The 24,759-nt window shown below is 39.3% G+C and overlaps 1 protein-coding gene across 1 annotated transcript in view; it reads right to left on the bottom strand.

Moving 5' to 3' along the window:
• Nucleotides 1-24,759, bottom strand: part of LOC104491388 (sodium-dependent noradrenaline transporter) — a 45,551-nt gene that overhangs the window by 7,481 nt on the left and 13,311 nt on the right. The window contains exons 3-10 of the mRNA XM_010133803.1: nt 20,616-20,754; nt 19,757-19,891; nt 15,307-15,410; nt 12,640-12,764; nt 11,799-11,911; nt 8,674-8,802; nt 5,931-6,030; nt 460-560 (exon numbers count right to left, since the gene is read on the bottom strand). Of these exons, the coding sequence (XP_010132105.1) occupies nt 460-560; nt 5,931-6,030; nt 8,674-8,802; nt 11,799-11,911; nt 12,640-12,764; nt 15,307-15,410; nt 19,757-19,891; nt 20,616-20,754 (946 nt within the window). The remainder of the gene's footprint in view (nt 1-459; nt 561-5,930; nt 6,031-8,673; nt 8,803-11,798; nt 11,912-12,639; nt 12,765-15,306; nt 15,411-19,756; nt 19,892-20,615; nt 20,755-24,759) is intronic.

Below are 24,759 nucleotides of genomic sequence, written 5' to 3'. Positions count from 1 at the left end.
GTTGCATGTGAGTTTTTCTGAGATGATATTGCACAATTTGGGGATCTTGGTATCCTCCAATGAAAAATAAATTCTTGCTAACGCAATCTCTTATCCCTGGCTAGTTTATTTTCCCAACAGAACGATTTGTGTTTAATACACGTACACGTGGGGAGGACAGAGAGGACACTGCCTTAAGTGTTCAGTGTTCCCTAAGAGAAGCTGCTTTCTTCAAATCCTACTAATGGGAAGGAACAAGATGACTGCAGTCACAATTAACTTATCTTTCACAACTGAAATGTTCTATACAAAATACAATCGATGTCACTGAGGAGGGCAAAGAATGAAATTGGAGTGTCTTCTATGTGTCCTGATAGCATCCAGCATAGCAATGGATATCTTGCTCTTGGTTCCTATTGCATATTCGAGGAAGCAACATACTAACATTCCTTCCATGATGAAATAAGTATCAACACTTACCAATAAAAAAGCAGGGCTAACAAATTTCCAGCACAATCTCCAGTAGAGGCCTGGCTTGAAACCCATCATTTGTTGGATGTCTTCACTGAATCTGTCCACACCTAGAAGGGATGTAAACATCAGCCTGATGTAAATCTAAGCTGATGAGATGCTGACATAACCAAAACTATCTGCGTTTTCAGAAAGCAGACACTGAATCACTTCCAAAGTGAAGACATATAAGATAACAACATTGATCTCCTTGCAATGGCTAGATGTGTCTTTGACATCACTGAATCCAGGACTTGAATGCCTGTGAGCACTTAAGGCCTGTTGCAAATAGCATTACCATTGAAAAGTGGCATTTCACAAATATCTAGAATTTAAGTTGTGAGTGGGACACACATTTTTTTTAATAGTTGTGGACTGTTGTAACCTAATTACTCGAGACTGTTACCAGTACACTGAAGGAAAACCCAGTTCCTTACACAAACTGCTTCCTGAAAATGAGATAGATTCATGATTATTGATTTATCAAAGGAGGCTTACTTATTCCATTTAATGGCATGCTTTATCTTTCAGAGTTTCACTAAATACCACAGGATGTTCCTTATAGCTAGGTCAAATGTAATTTCATCTTCTATCACCTTTCCAAGGAACTAGGGAGAAGCTTAGAGTAAATATGTGCAATACTACATCAATTGGAAATAGGTGGCCTTTTTTAGAGTATCCTGTGCGGTTTTGAAAATTATAATACCAACTAGAACTTTCTAGAATGGTTACCTCTGTATGCATCTAAATGTCTCGTTATGTAGCTATTGTGAGATACCTTAGAAGAGAGGTGATCTGTTCTTTAGAGTAAAAACCAAGAGCAGACAGAAGGGGTAACATGAAAATCATTAAATTAAGAGATAGATCAAAGAAAAGTCCTGATAATTGTACCACAAATATAGAATATGGGTTTAGAAACATGGATGGCTTGATTATTATCAAAACCTTGATAGTCACGTGCATGTTAATACAAGTCTTGTACTGAAATACTCTAAGAAGTGATTACAAGATTTCTGTTGTCAGGAAAATTATGTAACAATATTCCATTCAAAATCAGCCAAACACCAGCTCCCTGCAGCTCCCTGCCCTTCAGCGCAGAGAAAGAGACATTAGAACAAAGTGTTTAGGAAGTGACATGATGCCCAGAGGGGAGAGGAGCTGAAAATACCAGTTCTCAGTCTTGAATCCATCTATGCTGCGATTCTGTGTGTGTGTTGTGTGCTACCTGTGTGTATTTAGTACTTCAGTCAGTTGAAGTGTTAATAGCTCTATAAGCAGTGTAAATAGTTGCAAGTAGAAATGTCTTCCCACAGCCAGTGTAGAAGGGAAGATCTCTGACCTCGCTGATTACCCTTCAGAAACAGTCTAGACCGTGACTTCAAAATCAGCACCGGTCATGCTGCGCAGGACACCATCTGCTGTCCTGGCTTCCTCAGGACATGCCAAATTCTCTAACAGTGAACAAGGAAGAATGACATTTCAGTCAGTGCCTTTAAGTTCCTCCTGGGTTTAACATGCTTTAAGTGTTATGAATTCTGTGTCTGAACACCTTAGGAAGCACTGCAGGAGTGTGATGTGCTTTCTGTGAGTGGCACTTGCCTCATCTAGCTTAACATTCTGAATCGTCCACAAGGCTATCAAGCTGTCTGTATGTGAGAAATGTATTTTTTTTTTTTACTCTAGTAATATTAATTCATGTCAACTCAAATGCTTTAGACTTTCTGGAAATAGTCTAGTCTTCAGTGGGACTTTTTCTTTTTTCAGTATTTATTGGAACCTTTTTTTGCATAAAGTAATTTACTGTAATTTACTACAGAAAGCAAACATGCATTTTATAATGACTGTAAAATGTTCATTTGAATGGCAACCTCGTCCTGTTTTGTTGGTTCTGATTGGGCTTACCAGTATTGAGGTATCTTGCGAAAGTTTACTCTAAGCCCATGCTATTTTCCACCCTGTAGTTTAGAATCGGATGATTATCACTGATATAAAAATGGGGGGGGGAGGGGAAGGTCACCCTCAGTTCTCTTTAAAAAGAAAATAATCTCTGACTCTTTGCGTTAGAGACAGTGGCTTACAGAGAAGTAGTTGTCTCTAGTGCCATCTCTCATGCCAGACTACTAGTTTGTAATTTATTTTACTTGATGAGTTCACGAAGTTTACTTTAATCCTGAACGCCATTAGGTGAAGAGCAGAAATGCAGCTTTTTGACATGAGTATTTGTTCATTAGAGAGGCTGTATAGTTTACCATACCAATTGTTTCTCTTCATGTGGATCAATTCAGTAGGATTTATTTAGTGTACTTAATGTAAATAATTAGGGCAGCTTGAGTCAGTCCTTATATGCAGCCAGGATGTAACATATTTACAAGGTCCAAATATTTAAATGTAAACTTTTCTTTGATTTCCACCCTCCAGTATTATGTACAGGCGAAGAAAAGTAGCCAAAAGGATCTGCAAATGCTCTTTAAATTTAATCTAATTCTATTTGCAGTGCCTTCTGTGAACTTTAAAGTGACTAAATTTCAACTGCTACGAATACTGAGTGGAATTTATCATTGTGCAGAAGGTCAAAGGCGAGGACTAGATATCTAAAAAAAAATTTATTCATAGGTTTCCAGACAGGCATACCCAGAGCTCAAATAGTGCTTGGGTTCAGCTTTGCAAATGGGGGGATAAGTAGGCCGTGCTCTCAGACTGCTTTTTCAACAGTGTGCTTTTTCGATACTATATGTCTTCAAACAACCATTCTAAAAATCAACCATTGCTATAGCTATAGATGATGGTACCTGTAGGGCTTGTTTTTTCCAGTTCTTGAAAGCGTTTACCCCTAAGTAAATGAAAGCAATGAGATTTCAGGTGAGGACGAAAATCATTGCTAGCTCATACTGAGCTTATTCTAGTCATTCAGGGAGATGTTCGCGTTACAACCCGAGTAGAGATTTTCTTGCAAGTGAAACTGAAGAGCAGTTTTATCAGTGGAGGCGGTGGTGGCTTTTCTTAGAATGTTCATCAGATGGCTGATATCAGGGTTGCACAAGATGAGAAATGGTGACAAGCTATCTGTCATAACTAAACTACATTTGTGGAGTAAAGCAAACTAACTCTCCCTTCTCTTACACATACAATTGGCCTTTGCAAGAAGAAACTTAACAGTGAGTGGTCATAGGTATAATTTGAACTAAATTTCCCTGGTTTTGGTCTGTGCCAAAATGTCAGTGATTGCCTTCAGGCTGGCTTAATATTCAGCTGGGTCATTAAGGCAATGGAGGTCTATCAGAAAAAAGAGGTAGACAAGACCATGCCAGATTTAATCAGTTTAAATAGCACCTGGGGCTGTCATAAGTTCTTTATAAAGCAACAGGTCATGCTATAAAAACATCTGTCAGCTGCTTAAGGCAAATAAATAGATATTTCCCTGGTTATGGGGAGGCAGGAGGGAGAAAGCAAAGGATGATGAAGGATAGAAGGTGCAACAAATAAACAAAATGTGACTAACCTTGGCTTTGTCTGTGAGCCATATACAAAGCCTTGCTACTGTATAGTGCAGTAAATCCTATTTTATTAGTAGCAGAGAATAACTTGCCCTTACTGAAGAATATTTTTATGCCTCTGCTTCCAAGCTAAGCTATGATCACTCTTCTGCAGTTTTTTTGCAGAGATTAAAGACACTTGTCCTTGAAATCTAGTGCCTCCACTATTTTGAGAGAGAACAGCATATAAGCTGCTAGCTCCATGCTGATGTTGGGTGACAGATTTAGTACGTTAAATCTAAAAACTATTTCTTTAGTAGCTTGAATCACTTGGAGCATGAACACCATTCTTTTTCCTCATCATTCATCAACAGTTTTTAACTGCAAGATAGTTTGTTTGACTAGAAGAATATGGTGGTACAGAATGGATGGGTATAAGCGACTGAGGTAAATGGCAGTAAGAATGATAACGTCTAAGAACCTCCTGAATCATACATTAACCATACACACTCTCTGAATACAAATGAAGATGACTTTCAGGGGAAAAACTATCTTGTTGGGAATCAGGGCAGCTAGTTCAATGCAGACTTCAGTGGAAGATCATCTGCAGGCTGCTGTGACATTGAAATCTGCTAATAAAGAGAGAGTTGTGACCAACCTGAAAGTATGACGTGAGACTTGAGAGGACATCAAGACAAAAAACAAGAGCTGAAGAAAATTAATCTAGTAGCAATTTCAGCTGTAATTGATGGTTTGGACTGTTGCAGTGAGATGATGTGTGTAAGACCTAAGAAGCAGAATCCTATTGCTTTATTGCAGAAAATGAGATACTCTTTGGGGGTCCTTATAATTTTAATTCACCCTGTCTGTGACATGATAAAGAACTAATAGCATTCTCCCCAAAGGAAAGGAAAACTACTTTCACTTCTTCTTTAGCAAGATATGCCTAATTCATACTAAATTATGACTTTTTTTTCCCTGCTTGATTTGGCAATTTAATGGCACTTTAATTTCTGCTTCTCCAGAGGCAGCATCTTCTCCAGGAAACAAGCATCAGGCTGTGAATTGTCCTACCTTCCAATATGATAGGGGAAATTTTGAACTCTGTGTCAGTGGTGGAACAGAAAAAGAACTCCTCTAGGTTGAGCGTGTAGGGGTCAAAGGGAAGTGTTTGAAACACTGACCTCAGAGATTTAAAAACACCGCATCCATTAAATGAGGAATTACGGATGGGGAGAACACCCATAGGCCAGCTACTCTCTCCTAACTTGATAATCCGAGGTTTAGCAGGCTATATATACAATCAAATATTTCTACTGTAAGCAACACTCTGTTTAACCTTTTTGTTTCACTTCTTTGAGAGCAGCAGTAGTCAACTTCGTCTCGTACAGCAGAGGGTTGGGTTTCTTCCCTTGGTGAAACTAGACAACGCAGATCCTTTGACAAGACTGTGGAGTTCCTGTGGACTAAGGATGAGCTCACGCAGACTCGGTGTCCTGCGATGTTGCCAAAGTCAGTGCTGTGGCGGAGAGCCCAATTTCAAATGTTGAGTTTTTCCCAGCTAAGGTTATCCAAGTGCATCCATATGGATTTAGAGCAGTGATTGTGGCTGGCTGCCATCACTGTGATCATTTTAGACGGGGAAAGAAAAAAAATGTTTTTCTTTTTTATGCAACTTGTGTTAAGAGCTGTAACATACTGGCAAAAGCAGTAATGTTTCTATCACACTGCAGTCTCCCTCCAAGGCAGTTTTCTTTGGCTTTGTGCAGGATTTCAAAGCTTGGCCCACAGAACATCTGCATTACTGTCACTAGTCATAAATCAGGTGAAAATCACTGTATGAAACCTCGTTTGTCTTGGTTTCATGTGTATATGGCTATGATGTTTTCCCTTGAAACAATGTGTAAGCCCATCATGAGCACGTGGAATTTTAGACATGATTTTGCAGGTGCAAAATGAAGTGCTTACCATAAAACCAGGAAACTCCAATTGCCTCCATCAGAACTGCAAACAATATCGAAGTCCCAGCTGCAAATGTGTCCAGCAGTGTGAGCACATAAATTCCACCCTAGCATTGGGGAGTTAAAAGATACAACAAAACAAAGTTACCAACAGAATAATCTCAGTAGTTTAGTTAACAGGAATCTGCTTCACCTGAAACATTTCTTAACCCAGGTGTCTTAATGTGGAGCTCATGTTGCAGACTTGGCTTTGTATTTGTGGAATCGGACTTGCAACTCTTCTGAAGAGCCTTCCTTTCAGCTATGTCCTCACTTAAGTCGGAAACAGAAGCCTTAGCTTAGAATGATTAATCCGTGCTCTTGGCACTTGCCTTCGACTTCCACTGAACACCACCGGCTGTTCGGGGAAATGCTCAGTAGCTCGTAGGACAGGGCCTGTCTACAGCAGCTGATGCAGATCTTCCAGGAATGGAGGGCTGCAAGAGTTTCCACAAGCCGCTATCACTCAGTTTGCTCCCACGGCCAGTTATTCTGCAGCCCAGTGAACCTGCAGCCTTAGACTGTTGTCTCCTTTTCCCCACACTGCCTGCAACTCTCTTCTAGTGTTCCTCCAAAAGGAGCACTTGCACATTAAGCCCCAGTTACCAGCCCAGCATGGAAGCAGCGTCACCCTGTTTAAGTTTCTTGGCTGTGGTATTAGCAGGCTTTGCTCAGTGGGGAGAGTGAAGCTCCACAGCAGCACGTTTCTGTTCTTCGATGGTTCATGACCGAGAACTGTAAATGCACTTACTAAAGTCTGGTTTCACTCACCCTTCTTAGCTGCAGTTTAACCACTCTTTGCCTCATTTTATGATGTGGTATGAGTTTGTGTAAATTACTGCTCATTTTATTTAGCTTGGGCTAACGAGGAATGGAAGACCAAGGCATGTTTACTTGTTTCAAAATGAATCTGAGTAAAGTGTTTCAGGTCTTTGTAAGCAAACAACTGAAATGTTTGCAGGTGCAGTGGATTTTCATTACAGTCATTTTTTACAACCACAATTATCTGACTGTGCCTGTTTAGAAGGGAGGAATGAAAGAATTATTTTCCGTATTTTTACTAGTGGTATGAATGGCACATGTACTGTTTAGATCTCTAGCTGACTTTCATCTCTGCAATCAAGCAGTTTTCCTTTTTCTTACAAAATACTGTTTTCTGAAACAGCTGTGCATATTTACAGAAAGAGAGAAAACAGTACTTAGGCCTTGTCTAGGTTTTTAATTCTGTGGGGACTTGTCCGGAAACAGAATGAACTTTGGTTGTTGTGTTAGAAGGAAAATGTTGCATGTTAATTGACATTTGAGTTTGACCTCTTGTTTTTATAACTGCTCTGAATGAATGCCTTTTCTATCAAGCTTAGTAAAGAGAATGACCACTACGGTTTTGTAAAAAACATGTTTTAAAAATACAACCTTAAAATTTCAGAGGACAAAGTCAAACAGATGAATTTAAGGTGATAGTGTCATCAGGGGCTTGCTTTGTATTTTGTACACATTAGAAATGTTCTCCAGTTGTGTGAACCAGTACATTTGGACAAGTCTGGGTAGTTTTGTGCATTCTAGCTGCTGGGGAGAACTTGAGTCTAAATAGGCGTCATTATTTCAAAGCTAGAGTTAGGCTGTTGTCTTGAACTGCTTTAGCTCACTTGAAGGCAATGGCATTGCACCTGCTGGCACCTGCTCAAGTTAGGTTCTTAATGACCGAGTTTCTGCTGATTTTGTACTTCACGCAATTTTATTCCAGGTGAAACTTTGTGTAAGGAAGGAGCATGTTCAGTTTTTTCAGTAACGATATGGTATTAAAAACAAATGGTATTAAAAGGATAGGTATTTTAAATGTTGTATCTAGTTTTAGTGTCTCCAATGTTTTCCAGGTTGAGAGAACTAGAGTAAAAATATTAGGATATTCTTATAGCGTAAAAAGAGCTTTGTTACATGTAAACTTAGGCCATTTCAGTGATCATAATAATTTCAATCTGGAAATATTTCTAGGGAAGGAGAGAGGTTCAGCACATCTACTTGCATGGCAGCTATCTCAAGTTTCAGTTGTTTTCTGACAGCATCTTTGCCTACAGGCCTCTTTGCTTTTCTTGAAGAAAATACTGAAAGTTCTCTTTAACCTTAGAACACTGGGGTTCTTATCCTTTAGTTGTAAAAAGCTTGGTGAGGCAAATCACTCAGGGTGATAAATACAGCTGTTCAGGATAAGTTTTCTGTGTGCTTTTTATGGTGTTGAGAATAAGCGGGAAGACCTAGGTTCATGAAGGAGCATTAAGAAACACATGGGGGAGAGGAGTTTATTCTAAACTGCTTTCACAAGAAATGAATGCTTCTTATTTGCTTCAAGAAGAGAATAACCAGATGACTAAGGGTCCAGTCACTTGAAATTCTTAGTTCCTCACACAGGAATAAGCACTCAACACAGTTCTGTTTAATGTGATTTAAAAAAACCCAAACAAAACACACCAAACCAAACAAAAACAACAGTAGCACAGACAGTTCTTTGGAACAAGGACTTGAAAGCTAACGATCTTGTGAAAAAAAGCAGAGAAATGTCATGTAGATAAGACTAAAATTAATGTTCTGATCATAAAGTTTAAGAATTAAAATTCATCACAAAAATAGCCACTTAAGCCTATTAATATTTTGGTCTGATGAGGCTAACTGCATTTTTAAGGTAACTTGTTGAAGGAAACTTCTGTCGTACTTACATTGGTGATGCAAAAAAGTGCAAGTAGGAAAGTGCCAAAAGAAACACCAAAGGTGAAGAGCTTTCTGTGCTGCTTCAGAATTTGGAAATCATCTGCCAAGCCAGTGATGACAGCCTCCATTCCACCCATCTGAGGAAGGGAAGGCAAGAGCTCCGGTTAAACACTGCTGACTGTAAACAGGGATCAAAGAATGTAAACCAGCTTGTATAATTAATTCCCAGCCCCGCATCATTTCTGGCAGTTCAGCTGTAAATCACTGGTATTCTGAGGTATTTTCCTGTGAGCCAGAAAACTGGCCATCAAGTGCCATGGCGGTTGGCTCGATAGCCATGTCCTCTGCGGACCCTTTGCTGACTCACCAGCAGAGTACTTTGTGAAAAATAATAGACAGTTTACTATACTTTGGGGAAAAGCTGGCAGCTTGAGTAACCAAACTCCTTAAAAGACTGACACAACGTGCACCTGGGGGAAATGTACTGAACAAAGGTTCCGTTAAGTCATTCACTAAATCCAGTTTGGCAAAAATCTTTACAGACCTGGAAGAATCACTACATACGAAGCTGGATGTAGTTTTTTTTTTGTTGTTGTTGACAACACAAAAGAATGTTACTTTGTTTTCTAGAAGTTAATGCGGAACATTAGCCATTGTTTTGCAATATAGGAAAGGTACTTTCCAAGTTTTAATTGAAATTGCTGGGTTATGTAGGTGGTCATGAACTTTAATTTCTTTCCACCAATGAAAGCACTCCTTCCCCTCTCCACTGAGAGGTTGTGGAAATGAATTGCAGTATCCTGTCGTAATAAATAAATGTATTTAATGTTTTGGGGAGGCTGGATTCCATGCTTTTTCTGATGCTGAAAGATCATGGCAAGCCCTGGAGTGCGTGGTGCAATCCAGTAGCTGGTTAGCAGGTGCTAAAGGGACATAGCCTGTCCCTTTCCTGTGAGGATTTGATGAAACCAACACCTCTGGCTGAAATCAGTGGCAGAGAATTACCTCTTTAGAATTTGAATGATTCCTGTCTAGAGCCAAATTGCTGGGGGCAGTGGACTTTTTTTTTTTTAAAGGTAACTAATGTTTACAAGGAAAATGTCCTGAAACCTTCTGTAGGCTTCTATTTCCTAGTGTCTGGGGGGGCATCAGTGAGTGCCCTGCAGTTAGGATGAACATTTGCTCTTCTCAGAACTTGTTACTGTGTTGGCACTTAAATGGTCTTGGAGAAGTTGAAAATGGAAAGAGACAGCTTGGGTTATTTTGGCTCAGGATCACTTCTTAATCTATCATGATTTATTCCCCTTGTTAAATCCCTACACCAGCTAGATACTAACTCCAAAAAAAGTTTGCAAACATTTGTTCCATTTTCTGTCCTTTTCGTTGTTGCTTATTTAAACTTGCATGATGACATTGCTCTTTGCTTAAACATTTTGACAGTTCCATTTTTATACAGAAGTCTGTATTTCTGTGCCAATGCAGGCTTATATGCATGAATAAAAATATATATAATTATTTGTCTTTAGCTTTGATGTTATTTGATTTTTAGCTTTGAAAATTTTCATTTGCCCTTCAGGGACCTGATCAGTCAAATGTGGAGGAGAACTTGAGAAGAGTCTCACAGAAAATACTGCATGACCTGAGTTTTCTTAGGTGAATGATGATAAATCCTGAAAAACACAAACAAGTAAATCCCTCCCCTTTTAGAAAGAGCTAAACTTGGCCACAGTTTATCAGTTTGTAGTATTTTAATCAGCTCCACAAGAAAGAGCTTTCTTCACTTGTAGGAAAAGGGTGTTCTGCAATCTAAACCCCCGTGTCTTTGTCACTGAAATGTTTTTCTACATTGCCTTAAATTTACTGCTGTGGCAAAGTTAACTGTTTTGGATCTAACCACTTCCGAGCATGTATTTTATTCTTAATTTTGCCCTGTTCCTACTGGTCACTCATGCCCTTCCCCTGTGCTAAACCCTTTATTTCCATCGTTCGTGTTTGCTTACAGTTGAAAAATGGCCAAGCTACAAACCCAGGCAAAATCTTGCCTCAAACTTTTGAGTAAGATCCAGATCTTCGTATATAAAGACAAACTTAACAGAACCTAGCTGGAATTGAAAAATCTGAACTTTGGAAACATTTAGACCTAAATCTGAACTTTACAGCTCAGACCCCACTCCACAAAATTTCCTTCAGCAATCGACACACTGTTTTTTTGCCAGTTCCAGCAAGAAATTTCTTAGGTCAGAACTACAGAAGAGACTTCTATGCATTAGAATAGTAAGAAACCCCTACCCTACTAAAAATGATGTTTGTCCATGGTTCACTTTTCCTTGAAGACCTTGTTTTCCCAGAAATTAACCTTTAAGCTGAACGTAACACGATGTCTTAATGCCTCTTTGGCAGGAACAAAGCAGTACAAAAGCTGTTACGGGACTTGGGATATTTTCTGGGCTGAAATTTCTGTGATCCTGAATATCATGGTATTGCAGAAGTCATCACATGATGGAAAGAGCAAACACACTTCTTAGTCTTGATAGAAAAAAGTAGTGACATGAAACCACTAGGGAGATATTCTGGTGTGATTTTTAAGTTGTGGCTAAATTTACAGGAAATTCTGTATCATTGCTTGTAGAAAAAACCTGACTACCTTCAGTTGTTGTCTGTCTTGAGCAGATTAATGAATTTCAGCACATGTAACAACCTCTTCTAGAAACACCTCTTCTCAGTGTCTTACTGTGGCCTGCGTTTTGCATGTAGGGTTCCAAAACCTTACTGCAGGTTCGCAGTAGTAATAGTTGATAGCAGTGATGTTGGGTCATACCTTTAAATAGTAATAATTGTTGAGGAACAGCCCCTCTATAAGGTCATAAAAAAGGAGCAGAGAGTAATTATTTGCTGGCTTGTAAAAGATTTGATCGTTCCCTAGACCTCTTAAATATTTATTATGAGTCTTTAAATGTACTGCCAGGAGTAATACTATTGGCATGTTGTCTGTGACTCTGCAAACAGATTCAGGGCATGTACAGAGTGCTTATTTGAAATGTAATAAGCCCCCTGTTTAAGGTTGATACCTCTGTGGTTACTGAATATAACAGTAAAGAAGAAACGTCAAGGCTTAAAGCAAGAAAATACTCACAGAACTGTCGATGCCAAGTGTGAGGAGCATGATGAAGAATACCACAGCCCAAAATGTAGATCCTGAAAGAGTTGAAATTGCCTCTGGATACAGGATGAAAACTAAACCAGCTCCTGAAATAGAAAAGTTAAAAGACAGTGTTCCTAAATGATGTTCCTTAGCTTCACAAAAGTGTTCCTTTTAATAGATAAATTATGACTAAGTTGACTTTTACATCAGTCCACATCACACTCTGAAATTTGCCTTATACTAAAAATACATCCAAAATACTTTAGTAATGTACTCATGACAGTTTTGTATTTTGTATTAATGTTAATCTATCCCATTCTTTTCCACTTCTCATAATCTCTTACGGGAATTGCAACCTTACTAGCTGTTTTTCAGCTATGTAGTAGAGAAGGAACCGTGTGGATGTGGACTCCACTGTTAGGCAGGAGAACTCTCAGATGTAATGAGAGATGCTGAAATCACGGGTGACCTGTTACCAGTGGAAAGACTCTACAGCTAAGCTTACCAGAAACCATCCAAACCAGTAACCGATGGCACTGAACAGCAATGCTTTCACAGGACACTATGCAGTGGTAAATCCCTGTTTATTGTGGAGGCTGAACTTGTGAGGGGCAAGATGCTGAGGAACCTCAGTTGAGCAGAGGTGAGATGGATCAATGCCATTTAGAGTTCACATTTCAGCAATGCATCTACACAGAGTCTTAGTTCCAAGTAAGTTGATTCAGATTGCTTCCATGAGATATTCACACGTTTGTTTGAAACAAATATGAACACATTTGCAAAGAAATGGCGGACAGAAAGGGATAAAATTAGTACAAAATAAACTTCCTACCTTCAGTAGCTACATCCTCAATTTTAACTTTGTGCTCATGAGCCATGTAGCCCAATATGGAGAAAATTGCAAATCCTGAGATGAAGCTTGTGACACAGTTAATGGTACTGGTCAGCAAAGCATCCCTAATGATGGAGAGAAGAACAACCCAGTGAAAAAAAAAAGGCAAAAACCAAAACAAAGAACAACTTTAAGAACTAGATGGGGATTGTCTTACAGTGATAGGAAGATTCTTGTGAAAATGCTAATGGTGCAATAATTACCCTGATGATCAAAAGCTCATATGAGCAGACTGTGCTAGAAAATGGCCTCCTTCTGTTTACTATTTTGATTTAAAACAGTTTGTTTAAAAATAAAATCAACAAAGCTATCTAAGATGTTAAAGAGAAATTTCATTATCCTAGCTGGTAGCTGTATCGTAGCAGGAGAGGGGCCTGAAGTGGAGGAGCTTTGCTGTTTGTCAGCTTGTGTGAGCAGATATTCAGGAGTATTTCAGACAACTCCAGGGGTGCATTTTGGCAAACTGTGCTGCCATTGCGGTTCCACTGGATAACCCTCATTAACCTGTAATGAGGTCTCTTCATCTCTGACGTCAGTGAGGCCTGTCTGAAAAAACGACAATCCTTCTTCATCAGATTGTACAACAGGAAATTAGTTGAAAGGTCAAATATTACCCAGCATGCATCATATGTACAGTAATAATATAGTAATGACTGCACGAAGTTGTGTTTTAATTAATTGGTGTGGTATTACAATAGAAGTACGTGTTTTTCTGGGTATTAATAATCCCTGTGACCAAACGTAGCTTGAAGTAGACCATCATCTCTGAATGTCTACCTAGTCCGCACAGTGTCTTGTGTGTAAGCTGCGGCTGTATATAACCTCCAGAACAGAGCACATCAGTAATGCCAAACAGTGCTTTAACAAGCAGAGCGTAAATATGATTTCCTTTCCTCAATTACACTATCTGAAAACATAGGGTGCCATATGCCAAACTTTATCCTCTTCCTTATATTACTTAATTTTGATAATACTGAAGAGTTTGTCCTGCAATTCTTCAAGTGTTTTCCTGGGAGAAGGCTGCATGGTCAAGAGGGATCGGGTTGGGCCCGTAAGCTCGAATTCTTTTCAGTACTTAAAGAAGAAAATTGCTAGATATTTGTCACTGACAAGATGGCAACAGTACTTCTTGTTCCCCACAACTCAAACATTCTTATGCAAGTGAATAATGGATCTTTTCACTTAGTGACTGGATTATGTGATGCTTATCTCCTTATAAACTGAGCTGAGACAGCTCTCAGTATTTTGCATGTAAAACCGGATGATAATTTAAGTACAGATTTTCCTATCTTCTGGTCCTGATTTTCAATGTGGTTATCCTACCTCACATTACTGCCACTACTCCTCTCAGGGCAGGTGTGCTGAGGCATAGATGGGACAGTATAGTGCCGAGTCATGGCCTTCTACTATTTTCAGTTCGTTCGGTTTCCAGATAGCCTTTTAACTAGGATATATCAGCACATTGTGGAGTTATTTGATGAAAAGAAGGATATTTGTTAGTGTTGTAAATGCTCCTGAATTAAAGCTTGCTTTTATGGTTAGAACTAAACCACAATATTTACTGAAACCACAGATTACAGGGAAGACAAGGCTTATGAAGCAATGTCAAACAAATGCAGTAAGCTAAGAACTAAATGAGATGATTTCACCTATAGTCTGTGGTGTTTTCTTAGTGTCCAATGGATTTTATTTATTTCAGGTCAAAATAAGAATATAGAAGAAAATTATATAGGGAGCTGCTGTGAAATTGATGCAAATTTTTTTTGCAGAATCTGATAAATGTTATTTTGGAAGATGCTATTGCTAGTATTCTAGCTGAAGAGTTCTCAAACCTGCTAATATTACCTGCTGCAAAGAATCATCCTAAAGCTGCTCTGGGTTAAGTACCAAGCTCTCTGAAGTCAGGGGAAGTATTCCATGATTTTGGCTTTCAATCTCTTTAAGGCTGTTTAAATGTTTTCTCGCACCTTTTCACTTTAACATCTTTTTTTTTTTGCCATCCTTCAGTTCACAATGTATTTATAACACATGTACTTTCTGAATTTATCTTCCATGGGAATATTTAAAGCGATGCTTGTTTTCATTCCAAAATGGAATGTTAACAAAACTTGAGTAGATCTGGTTGAATTTCTAGGGCGGTGATTCAGCAAAATGCTTACAAACTGTCTTGATTTAAAGTGCATTCCTAAATTGGAGCTCAACATAAAATATCAGAAATGTAATCCCAAAGCACAGAAACACTTCTGGAAACTGGAATCCTTCTGCTTTTAGTTCCGGGACTAACACCGGATTTCATCCTGTGTTCACCGTTGCACTTGACGGTGCTTTTGAAAGGCAAACACAAGCACGGTTTGCACAGCTGTCTAAAGTCCAAACCTAATCCCGTTCTGTATTGCTGTACAGCGGATATCTTGGCAGGCTCCTGTTACTAAAATTTCAGTAAGGAAGGCAGTGTTTCAAGATTTGGGTTGGTTGCTATGTCTACGCAAGACTGGCCATCATTAATAAATGACTGAAGATAAAAAGATAGCTTAGTACTTATTCCAGCTGCAGCTAGAGTACAGTGGTGTCATTCTGAAGCAGTACTGAAAGAATAAGCTATCTTACCTGTAACAGTTGTTGTCAAACTTATTGTAACTGGCAAATGCAATTAAGACGCCAAACCCGGCTCCTAAGGAGTAAAAGATCTGAGTAGCTGCATCAATCCATACCTGCAAAAGGACAGCAACATCATCAGTGTCAGTTTAGTCCAAAGATACATACAAGAAGCGTATAAGACAGCTGGCTTTTGAAAAATGATCAGCGTTCATGCTTATGGGAGTGCAAGTGCTTCTCGTCCCCTGTGAGATGTCACAGGGAGCACAGTCCTCGTCTGGAATGGCTTAACCCCAAATGGTAAGGGCCAAAGCAGTGGGCTCGATCTCAGTGCATGCACGTTGCTGCTATGGTGGATGCACCAGTTGGAGCTTCACAGCTTTTACTGAATACTGAAATGATTACATGATTTTTCTCCTGGGTGACAGAAATATACTTCCAATAGTTCTTGTTCCAAGTTAGTTTGGAATGTACAACCAGAATACTAAAAATAGTTAATGGGTCAAGAGTTACGGGACATTTTCTTTCCCATAAGAGAGCTTTCTTCATGGCACTGTTGGTATGCTTCATGTGATGCTTTCTTATTTCAGAAGCTGAAGCATGACTGACTGTGAATGGAACCATGCAGGTTATCTGTCACCTTTCCCACTTAGCTGGAGAAATTATTCCTGTGATAGTCATTACACTGCAATTTAATGCAGCTTGGTCATTTTAAGAATTGTCTGCTAGGGAAAACATGTTTTTAATGCAATAACATTTTCTGAAGCGACCCACCAGCCCAATATCCACACAAGATGTGCAGATAGCAGCCAGGAACAATGCACAGGGCTGGTCTCCTGAATCAGAAGCCAGAAAATAGCCTACCCAGGTTAACAAGCGTTCCGCTTAATTCAGAGATACTGAAACAAGTATCTTCAACAAGGGTAATGAACTCAGTGGAGTGAGTAATACGCAACATTTCTCAAAATGAGGTCTTTGTGGTTTGATGAAATCTGCCAAATGCTGTGAAAAGCACTAGAGTTCATCCACATCCAACTCTACAAAATCGGATCCAATGTATCTCTTCAGCAGTAGCTTTCTAACAGATCTAAGCAGCGTGTAAGTTCCATCTGCATTGGGATTTTAATGCTAAGCTTTCACATTTGGACCAGTGGAGAGTGCCTTATCCCATCCTACCGTGATGTATGAAAGCACCTAATGCTACTAATCTATTTTTTTCTTAACGTAGATGATAGATGCTTTCATCTACTGCCTGCTGAAGACAGTGAACCATTTATTGAACTCTGGATTTAGAGAGAAACTTGATTTTATGAACTGTTCAGAGTTAATTACTTGAAAGATAATATGAAGCACTCACAGTCCATGATGTGTTTATTGGAAACCAGTGGATAGGTGGATGATACGATTTTTCTCAAATTGCAGCTTGTGGGGCATCTAGGTGTCATGGGTTTCTTCTACTAAATAGCAAAACAATCCTGTAAAATTAATTCCCTACCCATTCCTTTTCTGTACCCAGTTACATCTTAGCGTTCTGGTTTCACAAAAAGGTTGAAATCAAAGAGGGTTGTACTCTCTGAAGAGCGCTTATGTGCAGAAGGAGGGATGCAAAACCTCCTGTATTTTTTCTTGTTTTTTAAAACTTCCCATGACTTGTTAACAAAGTTCCTGGCGTTTTTTAGAATAAATTTTGCTTAAGCTATAACTATATCTGCATGCTACCACCATAAGGCACTTGTTTTTAGTGGTTCTCTCTCTTTCGTGCCTTGCCAGTGGAGTTGTACTTGTTAGACTTCCCCTTTCTTTCTATTCAAGCGCTGTTAAGCGTGTGCTTAATTCCTATTGATTCAAATCAGAGGTTAGACCCTGCTGCCTACCAAAGGAGTTATGCATACGCCTAAGTATCTGTGGAGTAAGAGTCTGGGCTCATAGTAGCTGATTAGGAAGCAAACTGAGAAGATCAAGATGAAGGGAAAAAAGAGCAGAAACCAGAAATTCCTTCAGTACTATGATTAAATGCAAAACATTCCCTTTGTTATAACAAAGCAGGATAAGAAACACTGAGTGGGCTTGGTTCTTCTGCAGTTTACACTCTTGTTCTCTGTTCAGCTGAATGGCTTCTGACTGAGTCTAATACAGTTTAAAGCAGTATATAGTTTTTAAATGCATTAAAGATTAAAAATATAGCAACAATTTACAGAAGGCAGTCAACAATCTTTCCCGCTTTCTTCAAAGTTGTTTATGCCATTATAACTTCTGTGCATATACTTCCTTGTGTGTGCAGATCTAAAGAATTTCCTGTGCTGTGTGGAGAAGAAACCCCCAGGCGTTAGATAATCTTCAGGAAAACTTGTTCAAGTGTATGGAAAAGCGAATGTCTTCCTTATGTCTGATTTAAGTCCGTATTTAACTCTGATTCCTTTGGCAGAACAGAAGTGTAGCTGCTGTTCTACACAGATGTTTAATGTCTTCTTTTGCTTAGTGGAAATGAGTGACTTCATATCTCCTGGGCTTTCAGCAAGGAATATAGCTAGGTATTGATCTAGTTAAGAGGACCTCAAGTTGAGTATCTTTCTTGCCTCTTTGTAGAGATGCTCTTTGTGGATTCAATATCCCTGAAAACGGAGGTGTCTCAGGCTTGTGCAGTGTGTAGCCAATAAAATGAGGCAGACCTTGATATCGATCAGGATGCACTGTTTCTTAGAAAACCATTGGCAGAGCCCTCTGTAGGTCATTACTTCTTGTGACTTACAAGGTTTCTTTGTTAGATTCTTCATTTGGGAGGAAAAAAAAATCATAAATCCAGAAGATTCAGGGACACACTGCCACAGAACTGAAGCAGGAGTCTATTCTTTGGAGCCTGGGGAGAAAGTTTAAACACACAAGCCTACTGCAGCAGCAGGTATCCCAGTTTCTGAGCAAGAGAAGTGCTGATGTGACAAGAAATTCATGAAACTTCTTATAAATGGTCTTTAGTTTTTTCATTATTCTAGAGCAACTTTTTTTTTTTTAATGTCTGAAAAATTTAATCTTAAAAGCAAATAACTTCGGGGTCATCCAAATAGCAGCTGCAGAAATATAAAGCTAAGAAAGGGCAGTGCACAGTACGTCCTTCCAAAAATGGAAGGCAGGTGTGATTATGGAGGCCCAGGTTCTGAGCTGGCACAGCTTCACAGACTTCTAGCTGAACTTGCGATGCTTTTATCCAAACAACCCTTCAAATATTTTAGAAAAATTAAAGTACCTACTTTGTTCATCTTTGCATCTTTGTATTTATCTGTATGTGTAAATGTGAGGTAATACTGAGGTGGCCACTGCCTTGGTGACAAAGATGGATGAAAGTCCTGTATCTGAAGTCTGGTTTGACGATCCCAAAATAGAGTGAGATGAAGTCTGGATTCTGGTGATAACTTCTGTTGTTGAGGAAATGCCAGTTTCCCAATTTAGTACTACAAAACCAAGGAAGGATTGTTTTGCTAAGTGTACATAAAATAGGTCTGTATTCTAGCACTCCAGGTCTTCCTAATTATTCAGAAAAAATCAAGATAGGATGCACAGGAAATGTACAGTGCAACTATGTACAGGCATCTCTGAAAGCTGCAAATTTTCAAGATGGTTCATTTCCTTCTAGTACAACTATGTCCTCCTCACTTTTAAGTTTTGTAACCTTTTGAACGGCCTCGTGACCCATCCACAGAGATACCACTGTCTTAGAAATGACTTAGGATAGTTTGAGAATAGCACTATGGTAAGATCTCTTTGTAGTCATCAGATCGTTGTACTTTGAAATGCTGGTAATTTCACGAGCCTGTGACTATACACGTAGATCGTGCTTTACAAGGGATGAAGGAATTCTTAGTTCTAAAGTAGTCCACAAATTGAGTTGGTTTGGATATATTTAATGAGAACTCCTTGCTATGTTGTTAAATGATAAGGTACCTTTCACTGTAAGAACAGAACACCATACTACTGAAAATCTCATTTGAATGAAGGACCATGATTTGATTAGTCCTGACTTAGTAGGTTTAGCAAGGTTTTCCTAGGCCAGGATTTTTGTTTACCAGGTTAATATTTAACTGAGTGATTTAAAAAGCAAAATTTTCTTGTTGATGGAATTCTTATCTGTTTGAGAAAAAAGTTTTTGCGTGCTTCATTTTTGATGTATCAAGGATACCACACTTCACCGGGTGCACAGTCAAAGAATGGATTTTTTTCAGGGACTCCTGCGCCTGAAACTACCTTCTGACAGGGTTTTGTGATCAGAACACGTCGGGTTCAGGTTGAGATAGTTCTGTTATGGAGAGTGTTGGAAAGTTAGACTGTCAGGGACAGTGGACTAGTGCTCATGCAAAAGCAGAAGTGCAGCTATATACATTCAGAAATTAGCTCTAGTATTTTCAGTTTTAGTAACAGGGACAACAGGTTTAATAACAACAGGGGAATGAGAGCAGAAGAGTACACTTACTGTGGCTTCTTTTAATCTTCTGAAATCTATGTGCAGGTATGCATTTATTCCGTTGTATGCACCAGGCAGGGTTATTCCATGTATTAACAAGACAAATAATACAACATAAGGTAAAGTGGCTGTTATCCAAACAACCTGCAGACAACAGAGATCCCAAAGGTTAATCAGCTGTTGCAGAAGATTTAAGAATATGTGAAAAATACAGCTGGCACTTTCTTGGGTTTGTCCATTCAGTTTGATGGATGTCTTGGTGGAAACTGGTGTTGTGTATCGTGAGTTTTAGGTATGACTGTTTACAGATACCAGTAGGAGACTGTTTTTATGAACAGAAGACTCTGAGTGCTTATATATTACCAGTGTGTGTTAGACATGAGTAGCTGTTCGGCTCTGTATCAGTTTACTAAACAAGTGCAGTCAGCGCCTGCTGTTGGCTGATACTTTCATGAAAACGTACAGAGAGCTCTCAGATGTATCCAACCCTAGAATTTGTCGAGGTATTTTCTGAGGGATGTCAAAGCATAATTTCAAATCACTTTCATCAGATATTTCTCTTGTCGTGGCATTTTTATATAATAAAAGCACAGCATCAAACCATTGAAACATCAGTAATTTGGCTAAGAATAGGAGGCAGGTTACAAACAATTTCCATCTGGAATATCACATAAGCAAAACTTGTAAATAAAATAAAGGCTGAATTGGGATTGCGTGTTTCCACTGTACATATATGAAGGCCTCTCCCATGGATGGTCCCCAAGGATCCCTCACAAGCAGAGATTCAGTCTCTTGCTTTCTAAAATTAGGAGACATCTTAAAGAAGACAAAGAACATAGTTCAGATAGAAGGACAATATTAGCTCTACCTTTCCTGAAGTCTTCACGCCTTTCCACAGACTAAAGAAAAGAATGATTACCACCACCAAGAGGCAGAGGGAAAGCTGCCAACGAGGCAAGCCAAGGTCATGGATTCCACGGCTTTCGTGCAGGTGCAGAACTCCTCGCCTACATACCAGATACACAGAAACAAAGCAAAGTCACTGGGGGAAAAGGCTTTTACATACCTCATCCTGTGGGCAGCAGGAGGGGATGCTGCATTGCAGTAACTGTCATCACTAGCAGTTGGCAAAATCTGGTTATTGTGCTGCTTCCCACACTGGGTTTATGGTCTCACTGGCCCATCAGTATCTGTTTACCACCTCAGTGCCATGATAGTGTACTCGCCTTCTCTGGAAGTGCTTGGGGGGGTTGGAGCGTCATTTGTAGATTCTTGCTTGAACACTGAACAGATGACCAGAGAGGCTGAAGAATCTCTGTCCTTGGAGATTTTAAAACTTGGCCAGTAAAGGCCTCGAGCAGACTGATCTACTTTTGAAGTCAGCCTCCCTTTTGGTAGGGAGTTGGATTAGATGACCTTCAGAGACCTCTTTCAACCTAAATTATTTTCTGATTCTAGATAAGCAAACAGTTGGCTTCCTGCAGCTCGAGCAGTTCCAAAGTTACTTTCAGTTTATTTTAGACCAGGCTATTGTGAAGCTGTAAAAGTGGTTGGATAGGAAAAGCAATGGTTGGTAAATTTAAACTGGATGTAGTTCCCTGTGTTTTTCACTGAGACAGTGGAGCGATAGCAGAGGAAATTTTGTTGCTTACCAAGGCAGGAAAATCTACACAGTGAGATGGATTAAAGGTAGAAAACAGTGTTTGTCCTCTGACTGGTGATACCCACAGTTAGAATTGTCAAAATACATTGTGTGCAACAGGCACAGGAATACGTGAGAGATGTTATCTCCCTTCCTTTAACTCAGTTCTAAGCCACTGAAGCTGCTTTTACCAATCTTAAAAATGCAGAAATATTTTGCATTACTGAAAGCTGTATTTGCGAAGAGGAATGGCATTGTGGTTGGAGCCCTGCAACAGAGGCGAATCACAGAGCCTGCTCCTGGTTCGGATACAGATCTACAGGACGCTGGCTCAGGGATTCAATTTCTGCGTGTTTCAGTGCCCATCCAGATAAAATGGTCATGACCTTCCTTGTCTCCTCCGCCTTCTCTATCACCTTTTGTTTGCTATGCAGTGCTTGGGTAAAATAGAAAGTTGATCTCTATTGGCTTCTCTTAGCACCAGGATAGTACAAATAAATCAAATCAAAGAAGCTCTTTTTACTGGAGGACCTTGACGTGTTTCATGAAGATAACTACATTTTAGAGAGACTGAGTGGTTTGCCCTGCATGACTGAAGACATTTAGAGACTAAAGCCTGAGGAATCTAATTCAGCCCCACTGGTTGTCCCCGTACAATCTCTTACTAGATAGATGCTGTGCAGAATTAACTTAGGCACTTGTCTTATCAGGTTGGAGATGAGTGAGATAGTTGAATAAGTTCCAAGATAGGGCAAATTTGTGTCAGCTTCAATGGGGAAAACTGAAAAATGTCTCTGTACTACTTAAACTGTAGAAACATGTTGGAAAGATTAAGGCCCATTAGAACGATCCATCTAGTAATATGAAAGAGTTGCATACAATTCTCTTTTGATCCCTAAAGCATCAAGATATGATCAGCTAAGAACTGTAATAGTTCTGCTTCTGTAATTTCTCATGGTTAGTACGAAATGCTTTATTTTTGAACTGTTTCTGTGATTAATCCCAGGTTGCATAAATGATACTTGTAGAAAGCATCCTCCTAAATTTAGCAGCTGTTTCTGTTTCATTGTAAAGCTAATAACAAGTGAGGCATTGAAAGGGTAGTAACCATGTGTTTGTGGCATGTATTCAAGAATGTTCCTATTTAGAAAGTATGAGGTGAGTTTAACTCAGTATCCAACAAGAAAGCTATAGAACAATATAGCTGTTACCTTTGGAAACAGGAAACCATAGAGGCAGACTTCTTGATATCTCACCCAAAAACCTATTACCTTTAACTAAATGAAAATAAATAGGTAGTTTTCATTCAACTTTTGCTTAGGCTGTGAATGCAAGTTACTTGTATTTCTGCTAATACAGAGTAGTTTGCTGGAGGATCCACGGGTATGAATCCTAGGCAGGGATGCCTGGTTCCATTCTAAACTCAGCAGCTTGGGCAGCAGTAAGCATAGCCGGGAAAACCTTCCCAGGGTTCTGATCAAAACATTTGTCCAGGATCTTGGAAGGGTTTTGGCAATCTGTGCTATCAAGGTTACACTGCTATCACTATTAGAGCTGGCTGTTGTAAGTAAATCCTTTGGATTATGATAAGTAGATGTTTACCCAGAAAAACTGAATCTGAAACTGAATTCTCTGTGCCCATTGAACTTCTTACTCTTCTTTCCCAAAAGCTTTTCTGGATTTGTAAAGAAGCCTGCTGCTCGGTGCATTTCCTTTCCAAGAAGCAGCTAGCAATGTGTCTTACTGTTTGGAACACTTGCCAGAACTGCCATTTCAAACGTGGGATTCCCAGGATTTTCAGGAGAATCTCCATTCCAAGAGATCTGCCCCCTTAATCAGAGTAAGGGATCATAAAATAGGAAGAGAAAAATATCGTAAAGAGTCAAAACAGCTGTGTAACCGCGCAGCTAAGCAAGGAAATCTGCATAGACAGCTGCTGTTTGAGCTGTACTTCTGGTAGCTTTGCTTCCTTTTCCTTTTTTCTTTTTTGTTTTTCTTTGTGACCTCTGAAGGTAAGTTATAGAAACTTTCTGAAAGATGCCAGTTTCGAGGGTTGCTGGGAAGTAGGTTGTGGATACTAGGAGCTAAGTTCCTGTTCCAGTGGCACCATGAAGTATAAAAGATCTAGTGCTAGACTGCAATTTAGTTTAAGGTGTGCTGACATCTGAAGAGATGGAAGCAAGAAGCAGCAGCCAAAGTATTAGAAAGACTAAACCACCTTGGTTTGAAGGACATAGCTCTGTAATCTTTAATAAACAGTCATTTTTGAGGGAAGGGCAAGTTTGAAAAGAACTTTGCATTCATCACGCCATCCAAGTTAGTATACATCAGTGATGCTACGGAAAATCCAGTTAGCTCAGTTATGCCACAATTATTCTTATTTCACATCAATGAGTACTTCAGGAGCAGCTGAGGCTGTTTTTAGCCTGTGTTGAGTGATAAATACTTGACTGGCTCCTTTAGATTATACTCAGTCATGACTGGCCACAAAGAGGAAAGTGTGAAGTAAGCGATACTGCAAGACTCCCCACTCAGGAAGCTCTGAGGTCAAAACACCTGAATCGTCAGCCTACAGCAGAATAAAGCAACATGGCCAAGGTCCATCCCTGACCTGAGGTCACCTTCACTAGCTACAGGATTGTCCCATTTTGCAATGCTATAGACACATGTACGAGTCATAGACAAAAAGGCATAAACTGATTTCTCTTAAATCCGTAAGCCAAGGAACTAGAGGAGATGCAGGACAAACTAGCACCAGCCTCAGTTCTCTGTTAACTTCTTCAGACTATGTCCAAAGGTACTGAGAATGTCTTAAGTAAAAGCTTCTGAAAGTGATTCTTGTTTCATAAGTATACAGATATTTGTCCAATTCTGCTAACAAAATAAACTCTTACGAGTAAGAACTGAGTCAAAGACAAAGGAAAAACTGGAGGCAGTATGTCAACTAGAGTTAGTATTTTGCCTGCAGATTGTTGTTACTGAGAAAAGAATGAAAGTAGATGAGAAATACGTGCAAAAAGGAGAAGAAAATGTTATGGGGAAGAGATTGAGAATAAACATTAACAGATGGAACTGATGAAGTAGAACAGGGACCTATTATATTATGCTGAGCAAAATACACAAGGAGCTAATGAATTGTTCAAGCTTTCTGATATTCCAGTCAGAGCTCTAGCACAATATTTAGTTAGTACAGCATCAAGGATGAAAGAATATAAGAAATGAATTTTAACTTCCGAGAAGAGCCTGATTTATGCTAAGACTGCTTTCCATGTAAAAGAGTGTAAATTACATTTGCAGTGGCTTTGAGACTGTACATCACTGTAAATATGGGTCCCAAGAATCTTTCTGCCTGTCTGCAAGAGGAGCAGGA

Source organism: Buceros rhinoceros, unplaced genomic scaffold, assembly GCF_000710305.1.
Source record: "Buceros rhinoceros silvestris isolate BGI_N320 unplaced genomic scaffold, ASM71030v1 scaffold18783, whole genome shotgun sequence".
Lineage (NCBI taxonomy): Eukaryota > Metazoa > Chordata > Aves > Bucerotiformes > Bucerotidae > Buceros > Buceros rhinoceros.
The sequence above is the reverse complement of the archived record's forward strand: the minus strand, read 5'-3'. Positions and strand labels throughout refer to the sequence as shown.